A 19,412-nucleotide genomic window follows, 5' to 3' on the forward strand; every position below is an offset into this window, starting at 1 on the left:
CTGCTTATTCATGTTGGCATCTGCCATTTGTTTCAATAAAACCAAACGTGAAACCATTACTGTAAATTTCAAGGTTAGCCTCTAAGTGTAAGAAATGATAACAATGTTAGCCGAGAACAGTGAGCGCTCTTTGTGAGTGTGTAAGTGTGCGTGAGGACAGATAAAAAATAAGAATGAAGAGGAGGGCCGAGAGAAACCATTCCACACAAGGTTATGAGCAAAGAGGCGAGAGTCTATAAAGTGTCAGGAGGTTTAGTTAACTAATAGTTGAAAGATTTGCTTTGTGTGTGTGGTTGTGGTTATATGCCTGTGTAGATTCTCAAGGTCTCACTGGTCTCGCACACACACACACACACACACACACACACACACACAAGCATGCATCTATCAAATCAGTCGGAGAGTTAATCATTTCCTGGGGGTGAAGGGTAAATGTGCTGTTAAACCTAAACACTGGCTTGTCATGTCCATCAGTCTTTGTAAGTCTTGTCGGGCCTGGGCCTTGAATGTAGTTCACAGACGCCAAATACGATTAGTTCTGTATAGAACACTATACGCTGCCAGTATTTTATGCCTCTATTTCCTTGTGCTTTTTATTCTGACCTCATTTTTCTCCTCCTCTTCCCTTCAAAGCCTGTAAATATACCATTGCCCATTCCATTTGCAGCATTTCCTTCTTTTTATCCAAAACTGTGTGTTGTGCAAGATGCTTTTTTCCCACAATAGAATTACTGAAGCATAGTTTCGAAAAAAAAAAAAAAAAAAAGAAAAGGGAAAAAAAGACACTGACAAAAATCTCAGGAGTCCCCTCAACAGCTGAGGATGGTTCAGATGGTGACTGTAGTGTCTAGAGTGAAGGGGGCTCCCCGAGATTTGTTGTGAGAATGAGTCATAATTCCCAACAGAGGCTGTTGAAACAGCGAGGGAAGTTAACAGCTGTGTCTTAATTGATAGCACACGCAACACCAAGCCCAAGTTCCTTTTCAAGGAAGTGTGTCTGGGCTTACTTGCATAAAAGGCTGCAACTTGGGGTCGCCGGTGGCGCAGCGGCAGTGCGCGCGACCCCACGTATTGAGGCTCAGTCCTCGCGCGCGGGTGGCCCGGGTTCGGGATCGCGTCCGGCCTGTGGCCCATTTCCCGCATGTCTCTCCCCACTCTCTCTCCCCCTTTCCGACTCTATCCACTGTTCTCCCTCTACAAAAAAGGCCAAAAACAAATCTTTAAAAAAAAAAAAAAAAAAGGCTGCAACTTGAGAAGAATTTTTTCACATTGGCATCTTTGGATTTCGACATTTTTTACTTCCCCCCCATCTTTCCCTTTATGCACACAGGTTTTATTCCTGCGTGGCCTCAACCTGACTCTGGGGGAATCATATCTGGTGCGTTGGGAACTGGTGGCGGAGGAGTATCAACGCTTTGATTGCCATCCAGAGGATGATGCTGATGAGGCTAAGTGCAAGGCCAGAGGGTGCATCTGGAAGGTAACTTTCATATGCACGTGCGTGCAGTATTTCTTCATTCTATCATTCAACCATACCAAATGTTGCTTTTCTCTCTCTATATCCACTCAGCAAAGCACCATTGGAAAAGTTCCATGGTGCTTCTATCCAAATGACTACGGATACAGCATTACAAAATCCGACGAAACTGACTCAGGAATTACAGTCGATATCACTCGGAACAACAAGTACAGAAGCAGTTACCCAGGCTCCCCAGACGTCAACACACTCCGCGTTGAGATCCGTTACCACAGCAGTCACATGTTGCAGTTCAAGGTGTGTTTTTGTTGGTTTATGCGTGTCAGTGTCTTTCTTCAGACTTTTTGTTGTCTGTATAGATATGAATAAAGTCACACACTTGCATCTCCTCCCTTTCCAGATATGGGACCCAACCACAGATCGTTTTGAGGTTCCAGTGCCGCTTTCAGTACCTCCAGTACCTGAAACTGTTGAGACCAGGAGGCTGTATAAGGTCCGAGTTATCAACAACCCATTTGGCATTGAGGTCATTCGGAAAAGTACAGGAACTAAAATGTGAGTACTTGTACAGTACAAGTGTTTTTTTGTTTTTGTTTTCTGCATTATTTTTATTCAGTTCAATGAGTTTGGGGTTCATTGATGCTATTAGGGGTGTCCACGGCTCCGTTGGTAGAGTTGTCGTCTCTCATCCGGAAGGTCGAGGGTTTGATCCCCAACTCCTGCGAGCAACATGTGCGATGTGTCCTTGGGCTAGACGATTGCTCCTCCTGCTGTGTCAGGAGCGTATTAATGTGTATGCGGGTCACTGCTCTTGCGCTCAATCTGCCTTTGAATGACCCACAAAATAAATGTTTAAAAAAAAAAAAAAAAACAGTTATCTTTCCGGAAACGTTCCTTCCTCATTGAATATCAACAAGTCAATACTGTAGCTGTAATTAATTTGCCAGCCCTAAATAATTATATCTCCCATTATGTTACATGTGTCATACACAATCATACAAAACAGATGTAATTGTTTTAAATAGGTTAAGGGACTTTTGAAACATTCTGGAAATTAGGCAAGGCAAGTTTATTTATATAGCACTGTTCAGACAAGGCAATTCTCAGTGCTTTACAGACATAAAAACAGAAATATATTAAAACAAAAGCTTGAGAAAAGAATGCAACAGAAATTTTAAAAAATAATTAGAAAAATAGATTTTATGAATGGGACTATTTGTAGTTTTATGGACCAGTTCAGTATTCTTGTCAGGTTATGAAATAAAATAAGCGACTGGAGCCAATCATTCTCACCTCTTAAATGTGAAGTTTCGGCTTGTTGCTAGCAAGGGGAGAACAAAACACTTTTGTACCAGCAGCTACAGCGCTACGTAAAAAAGCTAGCATAGGATGATGCACTTAACTACACCAGGATATTCTAGACCTTCGAGTGGGTGTCTGTAAGGACTGTGCCATGACCTGATGTAATCCACAATGCTGGGTTTTTTTTGGGGGGGGGGGGGGGGTTTCCCCTGTCTGGTCTTTTTAACCTTAAATTTGTATAGTTTTGCATTCTACAGTATGTAGTGTACTTATTGAAAAAACTCAATCTGCTGTCTGCACAACAAATGTACCTATCAAGGTACCAATAAAGGAAACTTCAACCCATGAATATTAAATTGCAGATGACAAAAACTGAAATATTCTGTCAAACTAACAGTTTGAAATTATGGCTTACTTTTCTGAAGTCCCAAAAGAGGCACGAGAAATCACTGGGAGGTAAGTGGTTGGCAAACTGACAAACTGGCAAGCAGAGGAAAAGGGAGACTGACACTATATGGAGACAGAGGTAATCAGACACAGCTGAGACTAAAGACACAGGTGAAGACAATCAAGGCAATCAAAAGGGAGGGAAACCAGACAAACAGAGGAAGTAAGACAAGACAGGAAAAACTAGGGTCAAGAGCTACAAAATAAAACGGGAAATGTAACCTTGACAATGTGCGCAGCGACAAAAAAGAAGATAAGAAATGACAAAATAAAACAGGAAATGCTAAAAACTTAACCTGGAAACAATTGACACAAAGGGAGAAAGATAAATCCAAACAATAAAATAAACCAAAAAAATCCTTAAGGTAATCATATTAACCACAGGTTATGTCATTTAATTATAACATGGGCATCTTTGTTTTAATTAGTTTTTTTCTGTTGCTTCCATTTGCCTGATAAAAAAAACATCTAACCCTCCTTTTGCATGCACATTTTACGAACACCTTTTACCCTTGACGTCAATTTGACCACAGCAATTTAAACCTCCAGAAAATTAAAATGGTATCCATGTTTATGTGTCAGGTACTTTACGTTTGTTCGTTGAATTTATAGCCCTTTAGATTTAGAATGAAAAAAAAAAAAAAACATTTCTGTTATCAAGAAAGGTAACATATAGAACTGTGTGTTTGGGGTCGGTTTGTTCAAAACAATCACAATTTCAAAGATTGAGAGGGATTTTAAAAGTAATACAGCACATCATCATCATCAGAACATCAGTAAAGAACACATGACAGTTCTTTATTTACAAGAAACCTAGCTCTAACACTACACAAGGGTTATACAGCTAAAGATCCTGAAAGAACACCAACGTGTATAATATCTGTACAGGACATTGAAAACATATCATGTTAATTTTACATTTACCCAGTGGTAATAATAAGAATAATAAGAATAAGAATAACAATAATACTGTTTTTTTGTAAAGCAGTTTACATTTGTGAATCTCAAAGTGCTACAGAGTTTAACAACAAAAATGGTCTTCTTTAAATTATCTCCTTTAAATTAAAATGATGTCAAGACATTACACATTGATTTGGGGTCAAACTAACCTAAACAATAAAAGATGGGTTAAACAGCACATAGATATGTCCTAATTGATAAGTGAAATTAATGTCTGTTCCACGCAGCCATGCTTATTTTCCCATAAGCACAATGCAAAATCCTCCCCTATAGGGCAACAACTTCAAGTGCATTTTGGAAAAAATAAATGCTCCCATTAACAAACAATAACATAAGACCCGGAATAAACGTTCTCTTCAATGATTACCATGCAAGATACCATTGTTTATTTAATCTCACAGGAAGATGAAAACGCCACTCCTCTGGCACTGTTAGAAATGCTGAGAAAAAATTCACCCCATGTATTAGCGCCTAAAGTAGCTTCCTCTTGTTCAGCAGTCACGATGATGTCACATGAGGCAGCTGGGAGTCTGAGTCTTTTAAAAGCATATCTTCAAGCCAGGCTGACATTATTTTGTTGTTAAGCTTTTCTTTTTAGAAGTGTCATTTGAAATGTTGCTAATTAAAATGTATGAAGTATATTGAAGGGATGCCTGCAGTTCCTGCCTGCACTGGCTATTATGCTTATTTGTGTCAAACATGTACTGAATAACCTTCTTTGACAATAATTCCCCCCCCCCCCCCCCCCCCCCCCCCCCTTCATCTCTCACTGATTTAATCCCCCGTTGCTTTCCACAGTTGGGACTCGTCTGTGCCAGGTTTCACATTCTCAGACATGTTCATCCAAGTGTCAACTCGACTGTCATCGGAGTTTGTCTACGGCTTTGGAGAGACAGAGCATCCCACCTACAAGCACAACCTGAACTATCACACCTGGGGCATGTTCTCCAAGGACCAGCCTCCTGGTGTAAGTATCACACTTAAGCGCATACTGAGACTTCACAAAAACACTTCACACTGTCAACACACAGATTACTGGCATCTTATCGGTTTGAAAAGATGTTTGACTGGTAAGGATCTCAATAGAAAAAACTTGACTTCGAACTAAATTATTGTTTACAGCAGAGCTTCCTTTGAAAGCATTGGCATGTTCCATCAAACCTAGTATTGAGCTTGTTACGGAGCATGAACCACAGCAGCCTGCAGTGGATGTCTTTAACGTCAGACCCTCCAGAGACTGCAGAGGTGACTTGTAAACAACCTCTCTGCTCAGTATGGGAACTTGTCTTTCTCACATTGGTGTCACTTTGATGTGTTGCTCTTGATGTGAGCGGCAGTTATGGAGTGTCATCATGTTTTCCCTGCTGGTGTCAAGGCCAGACAGGATGATGTTTCCACCTGCATCAGCATTATTAAGCCTAATTGCTGAGCTGTCAAGAATGCTCCACAGGGTTCAGACAAGTGTTATGGGGCCCCTCGGAGAGCAAGGGAATTAGAGCGAGGGTGCAATATAGGGAAAAGTGGAGGAAAATTAGTTAAAAAAATAAAGAGCAGATGGATCACAGGATGTTCAGGATGTATATTGTGTGATTGGTTTATCGAAACCTCAACAGAGACGAGCAAAAAAACGCAAAGTGACTTTGTTCAAAAACTAACGCCGTCATAGGTTTTGCATTTCTTGTAAAATAAATTTGGAATAAATTCCATTAAGTGTATACCACATCACCCACCAGCACTTTGAGGCAGCAGAATGGAGTTGTATGTTGCACATACTTGTGGATAATCATTACCCATAAGTATTAGCATGTGCTAATGAGAGTATTGGTAAAATAAATATATTTTTTTATAAGCTAGGCTAAGATCACTGTTCAAACATATCTGAACAGCTGTCTTCAGAGGTCACTGGAGGCAGAGACTTAAAGGGATACTTCACCCATTTGCATGAAACTGTGTTTCATTAGAAACATGGTAGTAGTGTTGAATGGTCGTGAATCCAACCCTCATTTTGCCCTGAGACGAGAAAAATGTGTTTTTCTTTGCTTGAAAGTTTTCTTCATGTGATGCAAGAAAAAACGTTTTTCTCGTCTCAGGGCAAAATGAGGGTTGGATTCACGACCATTCAACACTACTACCATGTTTCTAATGATACTAAGCTTCATGCAAATGGGTGAAGTATCCCTTTAATAGATAAAGGCCCTGACAGTTCTATCAATAACTTCTCAAGGCAATGAGGAGTTCAAGCAAAGCCATACAGTTCACCTAGACATGAATGGATGACTTCTATTGGAATGATGATCGAGGGACTGCCATTGTAAGCCAGCTCAAAGCCAACTCTGGTACAATGCAAGCATTGAGAAAAATGTTACTCTGTTGTACACAATGGAGGCGATAATTTTTTGTCATCAACCGTGTTGTGTGTCATGTGTAAGAGTGCGTAATTGGGCTGCGACAGTCCATGTGCGTTTATTATGAGCCTTAGAGAGAGACCCAGAGAACGCTCAGTGGCTGTCACTCTGTGTTTGTGGACGAGACAATGACCTTTCTTCTTCTCAAGTTAGGCCATAACACCATGCATCCGAGGCCACAAGGACATATGCACTCAGAACGAAAAGCACGCATTCCAACATCCCAAGCGACTCCTCAGAGCTATTGTATTATAGTTTAACCACTTCTCATGAACCAGAAGAGGAAGAGGCTGATGGAGTGTGACGTGCCCGTGAGTTTTCTTTACAGGGCCTTGACATGTGAAAGTGGCAGGTCTCCTGTCCCCCGCCACCTTTCTATCTGTTCCTCGTAGCCCAGTCTGTCGTGTTCCATATACGTCTAAACACTGAAGGACACAATGGGACCCTCACTTTGCAAAAGGACAATCATAAAGTGCACATGCTCAAGCTTCTCACAAAAGGGCAACATATTGTTACAAAGGCAGAAGTTCTGATCTGTTTGGATCAAAACCCCGGTGTCAGTTGTCTGACGAATACAGCAAACCTATTATTTACAGAAAAAATAAGGTTTTGTGTGTTTTACCTTATTTTCCATCATGTGGGCAATCAAAGACTGTTATTATTATGCTAATATTACAGTGTTGTACTTTTATAAAAAGGGAGTTCAGGTTTATCTAACTGTTTGTATAAATATTATATAATATGGAGCAATGTATAGTCTACCAGGAGAGGAAATGAGGGTGCACATATCAGAAAGACTCAATAGAAATGTTATGTTAGAACTATATACAATTTTTTCTGTCTGATCCAATCCATGACAAAAATCTACAACAACAGCTTTCTGATCGTTCAACCAACAACAGGACGCGTTACCTAACTATACAGCTGTGTATGCAAAACATCAATCAAAGCAATTAAAAACTAGCATCTCTACAGGAAAAGGTTTTTATTAACCTTTGATAGACTGTCAGCAAAAATAGAAAGGACTTTAAATATGAGATCAAATCTTAGGCTGGTAACCACAACAAAGCAGAGCTGCCGTTTATGTTAATGCTCTGTTGGAACATGCAGAAACTTTCCGATTATATCATAGTATCCAGAAGCAACTTATGTCAAAATAACGTCCCAGTTCTTTATTGAGCTCTTCAAACCAAAGCTGGGACATTTTTTATTAATTTGTAAGAAGTCAGTGCACATTTACTTGCACAGAGGATGCTTGCAGGAAAAATGTTTCCTGTTTTTGGAGAACTGTCGTGTTATGTTGACAGTATTGGGAACAAGCGCAGTGTGGCTGCGTTGTTGTCATATCCCAAAAACCCTGATGAGAAATTCCTTTTCAGGTGTTAAGGAAATCCAGAACAAACAGACGAAATCTCAGAACAAATCAGTCATCTAACCAACAGTCACTGATCCTCTGTTACTCCTGCTCCCTGTCTCTCTGCTACAGTACAAAATGAATTGCTATGGAGTGCATCCCTTCTACATGGGCCTTGAGAACACTGCCGATGCTCACGGTGTGCTGCTCCTAAACAGCAATGCCATGGGTAAGCGAGACACACATTCAAGCAAGCAAAGCATAAGGGCACCCACTTCATGCTGAGACGTAAACATGGATTGCCAGTTGATGCACATACCCCATTATTCAAATGAAACCAACAATCCTCACGCAAACAAATACACACACGTAAACAGAAAGCTCTTATGTATTAATGAACAGGGCCACTCTGCATGTTCTGAGCACATGTGCTTTGATAGAGAGTCTTATGTAAGGTCAAGACATTGCAATAAGAACACTCTGCTCATCATCATGTTTTTATGTTTGCATAATGAACATCAATACAAACTGTGTACACATCTATAAACATACTGGTATATTCTCTTTTTTCATGAGCAGAAATACTGATGCCGGTATCCCTCAAAAAAGCTATTTCACTACCAGATGTACAAATAAAGCGTCCAAACTACTTTGGTGTTATTTTGCCGTTTTAGTTTTTTTTGTGAAAAAATAAAAAATAAATGTTTAAGTAGTTATTTTCCTCCCTCCCAGTTTAAGGAAACATAGACACACATGCACACCACCTTACATAAACCACTAATTGTCATAAACATCATATTTTCCGTGTGTCCAGATGTGACTTTCCAGCCGACTCCAGCCTTAACTTACAGGACTCTTGGAGGGATCCTGGATTTCTACATGGTCCTCGGACCTACGCCTGAGGTTGTGGTGCAACAGTACACTGCGGTAAGTTTCTTTGGACTTTTGATCTGTTTGTGTGTGCAACTGCATGCATTCGTGTGTGTTTTGTCTCTGGCCCTGGGCCGCTGTTGATGGACTGCAGCAGCTGGGAGTTCCTCGCTTCATTGCGCTCTCTCATTTAGCCTATCCAAACACACACCCCACACACACACACACACACACACACACACACACACACACACACACACACACACACGCACACACACATGCAATCCAACAAACACTTTATGGACGCTGTCCCCTTTTTTTGGCAGAACAACTTTTTCTGTGCTCAACAGTTTTGACTTCCTTGTTTGTTTTTCTTCTTAACAGCTGATTGGACGACCTGTTTTACCTGCCTATTGGTCCCTTGGGTTCCAGCTTTGTCGCTATGGTTATGCCAATGCCCAAGAGATATCAGATCTATACAGAGATATGGTTGCAGCCGGAATCCCCTATGTAAGTTTTTTAAATATCAGGACTCGTGATAAATACTTTTATTTACTCTTTGCGTACTTTTTTTACATCTCAAGTTTTCCCATTTTGTTGTAAAGATCATTTTTGTAAAAACAGTTAGTCTTTTGTAATAAAATATCAAGAAACTCACAAATGTGTCCCAACATAACACATATTACAGGAAGTAATGTTGGCACTGCTTACACATCAGATTTGTTCTTCATGTATCTATTACCATTTTGCATTTATTTGAACAAATATTCCTTATGTTCTTTAAATGCACTCAGTGAAACTGACATTTTCCAGTATCTGCCCGTATTCATAATAATATGATTTGTTGTATCCGGACAGTAACTTCATGAATCAAAATCAAATAAAGGAAGTTATTGGGATGAAGCAAAACAGAAACATTAGTTCAAGGATTGTGCCGGATACATTCAGTTTATCCAAATGCAATGTGACCTATAATTCCATTTTAGATCCATTCCATTGTTTTGCGGCCTCTAGACATTTCCAGCTGTACAAAACAATACAGCTCTCTGTCTGGAAAATCTGAGGTTTGTGTTGAGTCACACACAAAATTATATATCTGATCATGGCACCATGCTTCATGTGGAACCAGAGTCTACAGAAGTGCACCATGCATAATAATAGAGTAGAACATACACGTTTCCAACAATAATCAAATTAAAGCCAAAAGGTTTTGTGCATTACTGACACAAATAAAAAAGCACAATGTGCATCGACTTACCAAGCCTTCCGATCAGCTAGCATAACATAAACTTATGCAGACACACAAAGCAAAGATAAAGTTCTGTAAATGTCATATCTTGAGACAAACAGTTTTGATTTCCATGTCCATAATCATTTGACATTGAACAAAAAAAAATAGTCATTCTTATTTCCCATGTTGTTGAACTGATCTTTTTTTTCTCCCTGAGAAACCATTCATTCAGATGAACTTAATTACTTTCACACTGTGTATGAGTCAGGGTTATCCAAGGTCAAATGCACAATGGATGGAAATATAAAAAAGTTGTCTTACCGTGACCTTGTCATAGGTATAGCACAAATAGAGGACCTATACAAGTATTGTGTTTCTGTTTCATTGGGACTACTTCAACGTGTGGGTTAAATCGTGTTTGCGTCTGGTGTTTATTGTCTATAAGTATTAAATATGTCTTTAACATGTCTGCTATAGGATGTGCAGTATGCAGACATTGACTACATGGACCGCCAGCTTGACTTTGTTCTGGACCCAGAGTTTGAAGAACTGCCTGGCCTCGTCAACACCATGAGGAGCGAAGGCATGAGGTTCATCTTCATCCTGGTAATGCTACTTTACCATAAACTATTCACACATATACACACACTGTCCGGTGATTTGAAACTCGATGACTCCCAACCAATGCCAGAGAAATATTACACGGGCAAAACGTTACATCACTACCACTTTTTACTACTCCATATGCAATAACTGCATAAGATGTCATTAAATATTCCAGGATCCAGCCATCTCCGGCAATGAGACATATTACCCTGCCTTTGAGAGAGGTCAAGCTGCGGATGTCTTCATCAAATGGCCCAAAGAGCTCAGTGATGAAATTGTGTGGGGGAAGGTAAAGTGAGCACAGATATTGGAGAACACATGTAAAAATGCTTAAAAATGTTTTGGCATTGAGACCTCAAAATAAGAGTGTAAAATCTGACTTTTGTTGTTATGATCATTTCTATATGTTTGCAGGTGTGGCCAGATTTTCCCAATGTCACAGTGGACGATTCTCTGGACTGGGATAGCCAAGTAGAGGTAAAATATATTTTTTAGTACCGTTACATATAATAAAGTATTCCCAAATATAGCTGTTAATGAACAGAACCAGCATTGAAGAAAATACATGTATATATGTGTGGCCCCTTTAGGTCTTGTTTGAGTTGTTAACCTTTAAAAAATGTTATGACCTTTGCTTTTTTTTAGAAATACAGGGCATACACTGCATTCCCCGACTTCTTCCGCAATACAACAGCAGAGTGGTGGCACAGAGAGATCAAGGATTTCTATAATAACGTCACCAAATTTGATGGCATCTGGATTGTGAGTGAACCAAATGCAAATAACAACATGAAAGGTGAACTTTGTTTCCACGTTGCCTTACTTTCATTTCCTGTTCCCCGTGTTTGTCTGTAGGACATGAATGAGCCTGCCAGCTTTGTCCACGGCACAGTTGGCGGGGAGTGCCTTGGCAATCAACTCCTCGAGTTCCCTCCGTATATGCCACGTAAGACACACGCTATTCCTCTTGTTTGTCCTCCTTATTGTGTAATACGATGATAAAGCTATGATGCCAACAGTAGGAGTGTGCTTTAAAATAATTCATTGTGACTGTTTATTGTGCTTTTGTCCAAAAGCCCTGGAGTCTAAACATCTTGGCTTAAAGCACAAGACTCTGTGCATGAACAGCGAGCAGATTCTCAGTGATGGAAAGAGAGTCAGACACTATGACGTCCACAACCTCTACGGCTGGTCACACACCAAGCCCACATACGAGTAAGGGATTATGACTGTTGTTTGTACTAACCTGCTTTATATATTTTTTTTTAAAAATCTAAACTGTAGACACTGGTATTTTAAACTTAAATACATATTTATATCACCATCAAAAGAGCAGGTATTCACTTTATTTTAACATTCGCAAATAGAAACCAACCATAGACTGTAAATACTAATGGACACCCCTCCGAAGCTCCACTGTCACTATTCTGGAAATCCTGTTTCATTCGATAACTTTCAGTCAACTTAACGACAGGCTGAGGAGCATAAAAAGCCTTTTGACAAACTGTTACATCATGCCCACCTGTCAATCATGTCAGCTATGCACCTAACTACGGCTAACATTTATCAGTTTCAAAATCAAAACTTAGCCACTTTTAAAAAATGCAACCCCTGTACACTGCGTGCCGATGAAGACAATAATTAACCAGACCTATTTTATTTTTGTACCTGGCTGTTAACATGTTTATTATGTCGTAAAAATAGCTTTTTTGCCAGTTATGTGTACAGTATATGACTTCTAGTGTTCCTGGAGCCAGCCTCGAGAGTACACTCAAACAACTGCAGGATGTTTGTTTTTACTTAAAAGCATTGGCTTCATTTTTCAAGAATGGAGGTTGCTGCTTGGAACATACACAGATGTAGTGGTTGTTGGTGTTAAAAAAATAATACACCGAACAATAGCTATAAACAGGCAGATACGCATCGTCCAAATTTAGTGTGGTGCAGGAGGCAATACAAAGACTAATTAGCATGATAATCACAGCCTTACATTTTCAGAACACAGTCAAATAAGATGTACTGTAGGTGAAGAGAAAATAGAACAGGAAGCACAGAAACTATGATTGCAAATGCATTTGTAGGGAAAATACAGCCATGTGGAATAAATAACAGATACATTCCAGCTATCCACAGAAATATGGTATCATTAAAACTTTCAATAAATAATCACCAATGTTAGAGTACATTGGTCCTTGTGGGACATTTTTTTCTCTCACCACAGGGAGGACAGATTGCAGAGTGCACTAAGAGAAAAGCCTGGGAACGCTTTGCACCTTTGGGCCTTGTGCCTAGGTGCTTTGTCTGAGGAATTGTTTCATTTTAGCACCGGGGCTGAATTTAACAATCCCAATTGATCAGCTTGTCCACATCTAAAATGAATGCACTGAATTTAAGGGAGAGGATATACTTTTACATTCTACATGATGCTGGTTTGTGTACGCCATTGTGTCGTTTCTACATAGCATCATAAATCCATTACCTACTCTTGTGCAGCGCCCTGCTGGATGTGACGGGTAAAAGAGGCATTGTGGTGACCAGGTCCACTTACCCCTCCAGCGGCAAATGGTCCGGACATTGGCTTGGAGACAACTATTCCGGCTGGGACCAGCTTTACAAATCAATTATAGGTAGATTTAGATTTTGTGTGTATTTGTATATAATGCAAATGTGGGCATGTGTATGAACGTTCATATAGATATACTGTATACACATGTTTCTCAACTCCTGTTTCCCTTTTGTTATCTAAACGTCTTTCTCTATTGGTTTCCTAGACTTTGGTAAAAAAAAAAAAAAAAAAATCTAAATACGCTATTCAAATCAGTTTGACTTGACTTGACTTGACACTTATTACACAGATAAATATGAGATACAACTGGATTCCGATGTTTCCTGATGCCAGTCTGCACAGAGACCAGTAATCTCATAACATACGGGTCATTAAAAACAAAAAGAAGGTTGTTATGTCATTTAGAAAGGAATCTTTAATCTGGCGTAATACGCAATCTCTCTTTGTTCTGCAGGCATGATGGAGTTCAGTCTGTTTGGCATTCCTTACGTAAGTAACATCTGATCTCAGTTTTGACAACACATAATCTTATTGATGTGACCTTGTCCTCGCTAAGTAGATTACAGCAGTCTGAGTGATGTTATTTTGTTTGTAAGACCCTTTGATCAGAGGACATCTCCAGATACAATGTGAGGCATGTCATTACAAGGCCCGACCCAACCGAGAGGCCCAGCATAAGCACATCGTGATCAAAAAGAGAATCTAATGAACTGAGTAGTTATTAAATGTAACTTTTGAAGTGCCTTGGCTCATTTTTTCACTTTATGTCAGCTCATCCTCATTTACATACTGTCATGTTTCTTCCCTAAGCCGGCTAATAATACCCATGATCGATCCTTGTGTTATAAAGTATTTAAATGCCCTTAGTGGAGCCACAGGGTCAGATAAGCATCCCTCACTCTTGCAGTGTCATGCTGAAGGACACTTCTGCCTTGCTGCAAGAGAAGTGTTACAGTATCATAATTCCCAGCCAGGTGTAATGTAGCCACCGTCTTCTCTCTGTGTCACACACGTTTTGCTTATGCCTTTCTTCCAGACCGGGGCAGACATCTGTGGGTTCTTTAACCCAGCTGAGTATGAGATGTGTCTGCGCTGGATGCAGCTGGGTGCCTTCTATCCATATGCACGCAACCACAATGGCAAGGGTTTCCCGGTGAGTGGATTCAAAACTTTTAGAAATAAAAAAAAACATATGGTGACGTACTGGTGTGTAAATCAACTTAAATTCACTTTTGCTCTTCGTTGAAGCTATTTTTTGTTTGTTGCAGACGGCAAATTCAGCTTCATCAAAAAAAATAATAATAATAAATCCACAGTGTCTTTTGTTCATTCATGCGTACGAGATATTTCCAGGAAATAGCTTCAGGTGCACCTACAGGTCAAAGAACATTCTTGCTTCTGTCGTTCCTCAGAACACATCAGCGACATACAAAACTGGCTGCAAGCATCAGATTTCTGACTACCTCAGATGGTTTCAGTATAACCTCAGATTGAAACAGAGATAGAAATGAGCTCTCCTATTACAACCTCGCTATTTTAAAACTGGAATTGGTTGAACAATAAGAAACTCTTTTGTTTTTTATCACAGCAGCATATATAGCAACTTTATATATAGCAACAGCTTTCAGTAGCATTTCCCTCTTCCTTATGTCGTAGACTTTGACATAACTTCAGGTCTTTCCATGGCAATATTAAACATGCCAATAATGCCAGCTCTGTCGTGGAGGCTTTCACAATAAGACACCTTGTTAGGAACCTATAATTATGGACTTATCTGACTTTTATATCTGTTGGAAACAATTCACGTAATTTAAGTACTCAACCAAAATAGCTTTAGTAAATGTGTAATTACTCTAAATATTTAAGAAAAAAAATTAAATACCATTTTACATGTACTTTCAAATGACCGCAAGCTCGGCATGTTCTTGGGTTTCATTTACTTTACAAAACAAAAATGACAACCTACAATAAGCTGCTGTCCCTACCTGGCTCTCTTCAATCTGTGTCTGATATACACAAACACAAAAAGATAGACCTGTTTGCTGCTACGGTGTTGGTTGCATTCATTCCAGCGGTGACCTTTTCCAGCATTGGAACACATCTGAGAAATCCAATAATGTCAGTCCGGAGATCGATCCCACCGGGCGAACTTTTGCTGCACTGGAGTCTGCAGCACTAGACACGACACAAATATGTGTGTGTGTGTGTGTGTGTGTGTGTGTGTGTGTGTGTGTGTGTGTGTGTGCGTGTGTGTGTTTAAACGCATGGAGTGGGGATATAATTGAATTCTCAAGGTGATCTGGGCACCAATGCACAGCACCTAACAACCCTCCTGAACAAACAAACACACACACACACACACACACACACACACACACACACACACACACACACACACACACACACACACACACACACACACACACACACACACACACACACACACACACACACACACACACACACACACACACACACACACACACACACACCATGATTCCAATAATTTAATAATGGCTTTTAAATGGGTGGTTAAACATTGGGCGGAATTGACAGAAAAAAACACACACAGGGCGGGCGAGGGTGGTTCAGAATGACAGTTTGAGTTGCAAAGAAAAAGTCGGGGACTTGAAAAGAAACCAGGATCGAAGGGCAAATTGGCAGGAGAAAAGTAAAGATATCCACAGGAGAGACTGACAAATGAAATATTGACAAGACAATACACTTAAAGGAGAGAAGTTCATTGGCGCAATGAAAGAAAAAGGAACGAATTATGATGCATAAAATTGGTGGGGAATAAAACAAGACACCCGTTTCGCAAGTCAAACACCATTGACACAGTAATCATAAGTAAGTCAGAGCTGGGACAAGGCTAAAAAAACTATCTACCAATTTTGAAACACCTGTGTGCGAGTCAGGAAGGTAATGTGAGAGAGTTATGGGAATACACAAGAGGTCTGAAGGATGGGAGAGAGGGGACTCAAGGTCAGCTATTTGTGTAGTCTACTGTAAAAACTGTGTTATTTTTTCCAGTCAGCCATATAAAATTCCCCAATCATCTGACAGTTAGTGACTGTAACCTCCAGTCTGCTTAACAAGGCGTTTGACACCAAAGTATTAACACCCCGAACCAGAATGGAAGGTGTGCAAGGTCAGAGACAGTGGAAAAAGAGAGAGCGAGAATGAGAATGAGAATGAGAGAGAGAGAGAGAGAGAGAGAGAGAGAGAGAGAAAGGGGAGAGTTTTTTTGCAGAGTCATTCCCAGAGCTCCGTCACGCCGAGTGTCTCTTTGCCCTCAGACAACTCTCTGTGTTGACCTTGAGACAATTTCACTGCCACAGCAATATACTGCAGTGTCTCCAGTAAAATCTGAACAATGCAAAATTAATTAAACAATAGGATATTTCCTCCACCAAAAGCTGGTTCAGCAGAGTAGTCTTATTCAGCTCACTCATATTGTTCCTCACCCAAAGGAACATATTTGTCATCCAAACATATTTCCTGTTTTATAATATTAGCTCTGCATTGCAAAACAGAAGCTCAAAGGTTTATGAGATCGGGAGAGGGAGTCGATTTCAGACAGATAAATGAAGAGGAAAAACCGAGTAGAAGATGGAAAAGATGAGAGGGGCTGACACTGGCAGATAACCTTGTTTTTCCTGCACGCCTGCGTGCGCGTGCGAGGATGCATGCACATACATATCTGGCTGCCATCAGTGAGTGTCACAAGGCCTTTTCGCCACCATAAATGTGCCAATAAACTAAGATGGATTCATAAGATGGATTCTGCGTCTGCTTCTCAGTCTTCGGCGCTCCCTGCTTGCACATCTTCATCAATCCCTCCTCCGGTTTTTCCGCTGATGAAAAGTCTACCTGGAGGGCCTGACAGACAGTGGTATAACTGTCAAGTCATGCAAGATTTGTTGGTAGGAATATTTAAAAGTATAGAGTTAGTTTTGAGGACACTATTCTGTTCAGAGTTTTACATTTTACAAGATACTACTAAATGCTCAAAAGTTCCTGTGATTATAGCCAAGCTAAAAGATGTAAACCCTGCTGAAGAACAAAAGTGATAATGAGAGGTTTCATCGTTATGACATTTCCAAGACAATTAGGGGAGAAGCCAGAATGGTAAACGGACTTGAGCTTCTGTAGCGCTCATATCTTATTCTGACTCAAGTTAACTATTCGAAGCAACTGATCCCAATTACAGACATTAATTCACCACTATTGACGCAGCGGGAGCAACTTAGGGTTATGTGTCTTGCCCAAGGACTCATTGGACATGTGGCAGCAGGAGCTGGGGTTCGAATTTAACCTTTGACAACTGAGCCCAAAAGAAGAATGCGGTTTATTTGAGTAAACAAAATCTTTTGATGTCCAGTAAAGGTTAACAATGAACTCATCAAGAAAAAAATCATACACTTCCTATTTGTTTCGTATTCTTCATTTCATTGTACTTGCGGCACAAATTGATACATTTAAACATATTCAAATGAACCAAACTAGAATTAGGCAGCAAAGCGACCTAAAGTCAACACAAAAATATGGCTGGACTTTTCCGATACCGGGTCCTTTGTGCCAACCCACGTTAGCTGTTCTTTAAATTCATTTCTTTAAATTAAAATGACTCACTGTGAACGTAAAACAGGCTCATACTCACTCATTGAGATTCATCTTGTTCACTCCCACTCTCTTTATATATCCTCCACTCCAATCAACTTTCACAACTTAGCATGGTAATTACTTTCCGGTGAACACAGCTGATTGGGAACCATGAAGGTGCGAAAGGAGGGTAACTAAAAAAAAATGAGGAAGGTAGAAGAACTCCTGGGTTTCTAGATAATTACTGCTTGTAAATTTCCTCAGAAAATTAAATGATAATCTGGTAAACTCATGGGGTCATAAGATAATGGAAATGTTAGGTATTCAATCATGTGCTGTTAGGCCTGCACTTAGTAACCACTGGGCTACTGTTAATAACTATTATCAATTTTGACCCAGTTAAACTGCAGCTGTGAAAATAATGTCCTTTCTTTGGTTTCTGTGACCGTTACAAAGATTATATCTCATGGTCTCTTTTAAAAATGTACAAGGTTCATAGACTTGCAGTACTGCAGAAGTTTACCCCAAAACACAACCACATACACACACACAAACACACACACACACACACACACACACACACACACACACACACGCAATCTTATGCAAATAAGGTACACCCCAAAACACACACACACACACACACACCATCATAGGGAGGAGCATATGGTGATGACACGCTTCAATTGAAAATATTCATGATCCGCAGTGCTCATGTGGATGTTTGTGTGTGTGCTCACTAACAGACTGATTGCTGTTTTCACCACAGTTTCAGGAAATGAGCTCATTCATTTAGATTGGCCCATATCTAGAAAATGACAGTACACCATGTCCTCTTTTTCTGCCCTTGTCCCTCAAAGGGATGCAACACTTTTTTGCTAATTAAAATTAATGTCAGAACATTGTGGGAAAGAGGAGTTTATGGCTTCATCCATCAGTATAAATACAGCACATGGGCCATTGGAAGACATGCTACAAGCTAGTTAGTGTTGTTGTCACTTTTGCCTTCCTGCCTGTTATCAGTTTCAAAGTTATTCATTTTCAGCATGTTGTTGAAAACCAGACAGGAAACAGTCAACAGCGCAGACACGCTGCCAAGATAAGAAAAACGCAGCTGTGTGTAAGTGTACATTTATTCACAGACAGGTCTAAATGTAATGCATTCATACTCGACTGACTTCTCCTCCGCATGTCTGAAATTCTCTGAACTTGTAGCGGGGGAAATGAACCATAGACGGGGCTTTTGAAATGTATATCTTCTAAAACAGTGAATCTGTTCACTCAAACACTACACACTTGTCTCTTCGTACGTGTAAGCCAGCCCAGCCCGTGGATACAGTTCATGAATTTGTGCTTTTTGCTGTTGCACCCCCTCAAACAACTCCAAGCAACCTTTCTGCTGGAATAGAGAGTAACCTTTTCAAATGAATAATTCAGGGAATATTGCTCCAAACTCTTACTGGTGTGGAAGAAAAAAAAAAAAATTATGTAATTTCAAATTAAAAAAAAAAAAAATGCACTGCACTCCACGGCAAATGTTTTGATGACAGCAAAGTCCAGCTTTATAGCCTTTAAAAATAAATGACCTT

The 19,412-nt window shown here is 40.0% G+C and overlaps 1 protein-coding gene across 1 annotated transcript in view; it reads left to right on the forward strand.

Moving 5' to 3' along the window:
• Positions 1–19,412, forward strand: part of si (sucrase-isomaltase) — a 79,255-nt gene that overhangs the window by 47,296 nt on the left and 12,547 nt on the right. The window contains 16 exon segments of the mRNA XM_079354665.1: positions 1,331–1,480; positions 1,571–1,774; positions 1,878–2,032; positions 4,985–5,153; positions 8,078–8,174; positions 8,760–8,872; positions 9,200–9,325; positions 10,524–10,652; positions 10,828–10,941; positions 11,067–11,129; positions 11,298–11,414; positions 11,508–11,598; positions 11,729–11,867; positions 13,146–13,279; positions 13,673–13,707; positions 14,255–14,371. Coding sequence (XP_079210791.1) covers positions 1,331–1,480; positions 1,571–1,774; positions 1,878–2,032; positions 4,985–5,153; positions 8,078–8,174; positions 8,760–8,872; positions 9,200–9,325; positions 10,524–10,652; positions 10,828–10,941; positions 11,067–11,129; positions 11,298–11,414; positions 11,508–11,598; positions 11,729–11,867; positions 13,146–13,279; positions 13,673–13,707; positions 14,255–14,371 — 1,953 coding nt within the window.

The sequence above is a fragment of the Symphodus melops genome (assembly GCF_947650265.1).
Source record: "Symphodus melops genome assembly, chromosome: 10".
In the NCBI taxonomy this organism is placed as follows: Eukaryota; Metazoa; Chordata; class Actinopteri; order Labriformes; family Labridae; genus Symphodus; species Symphodus melops.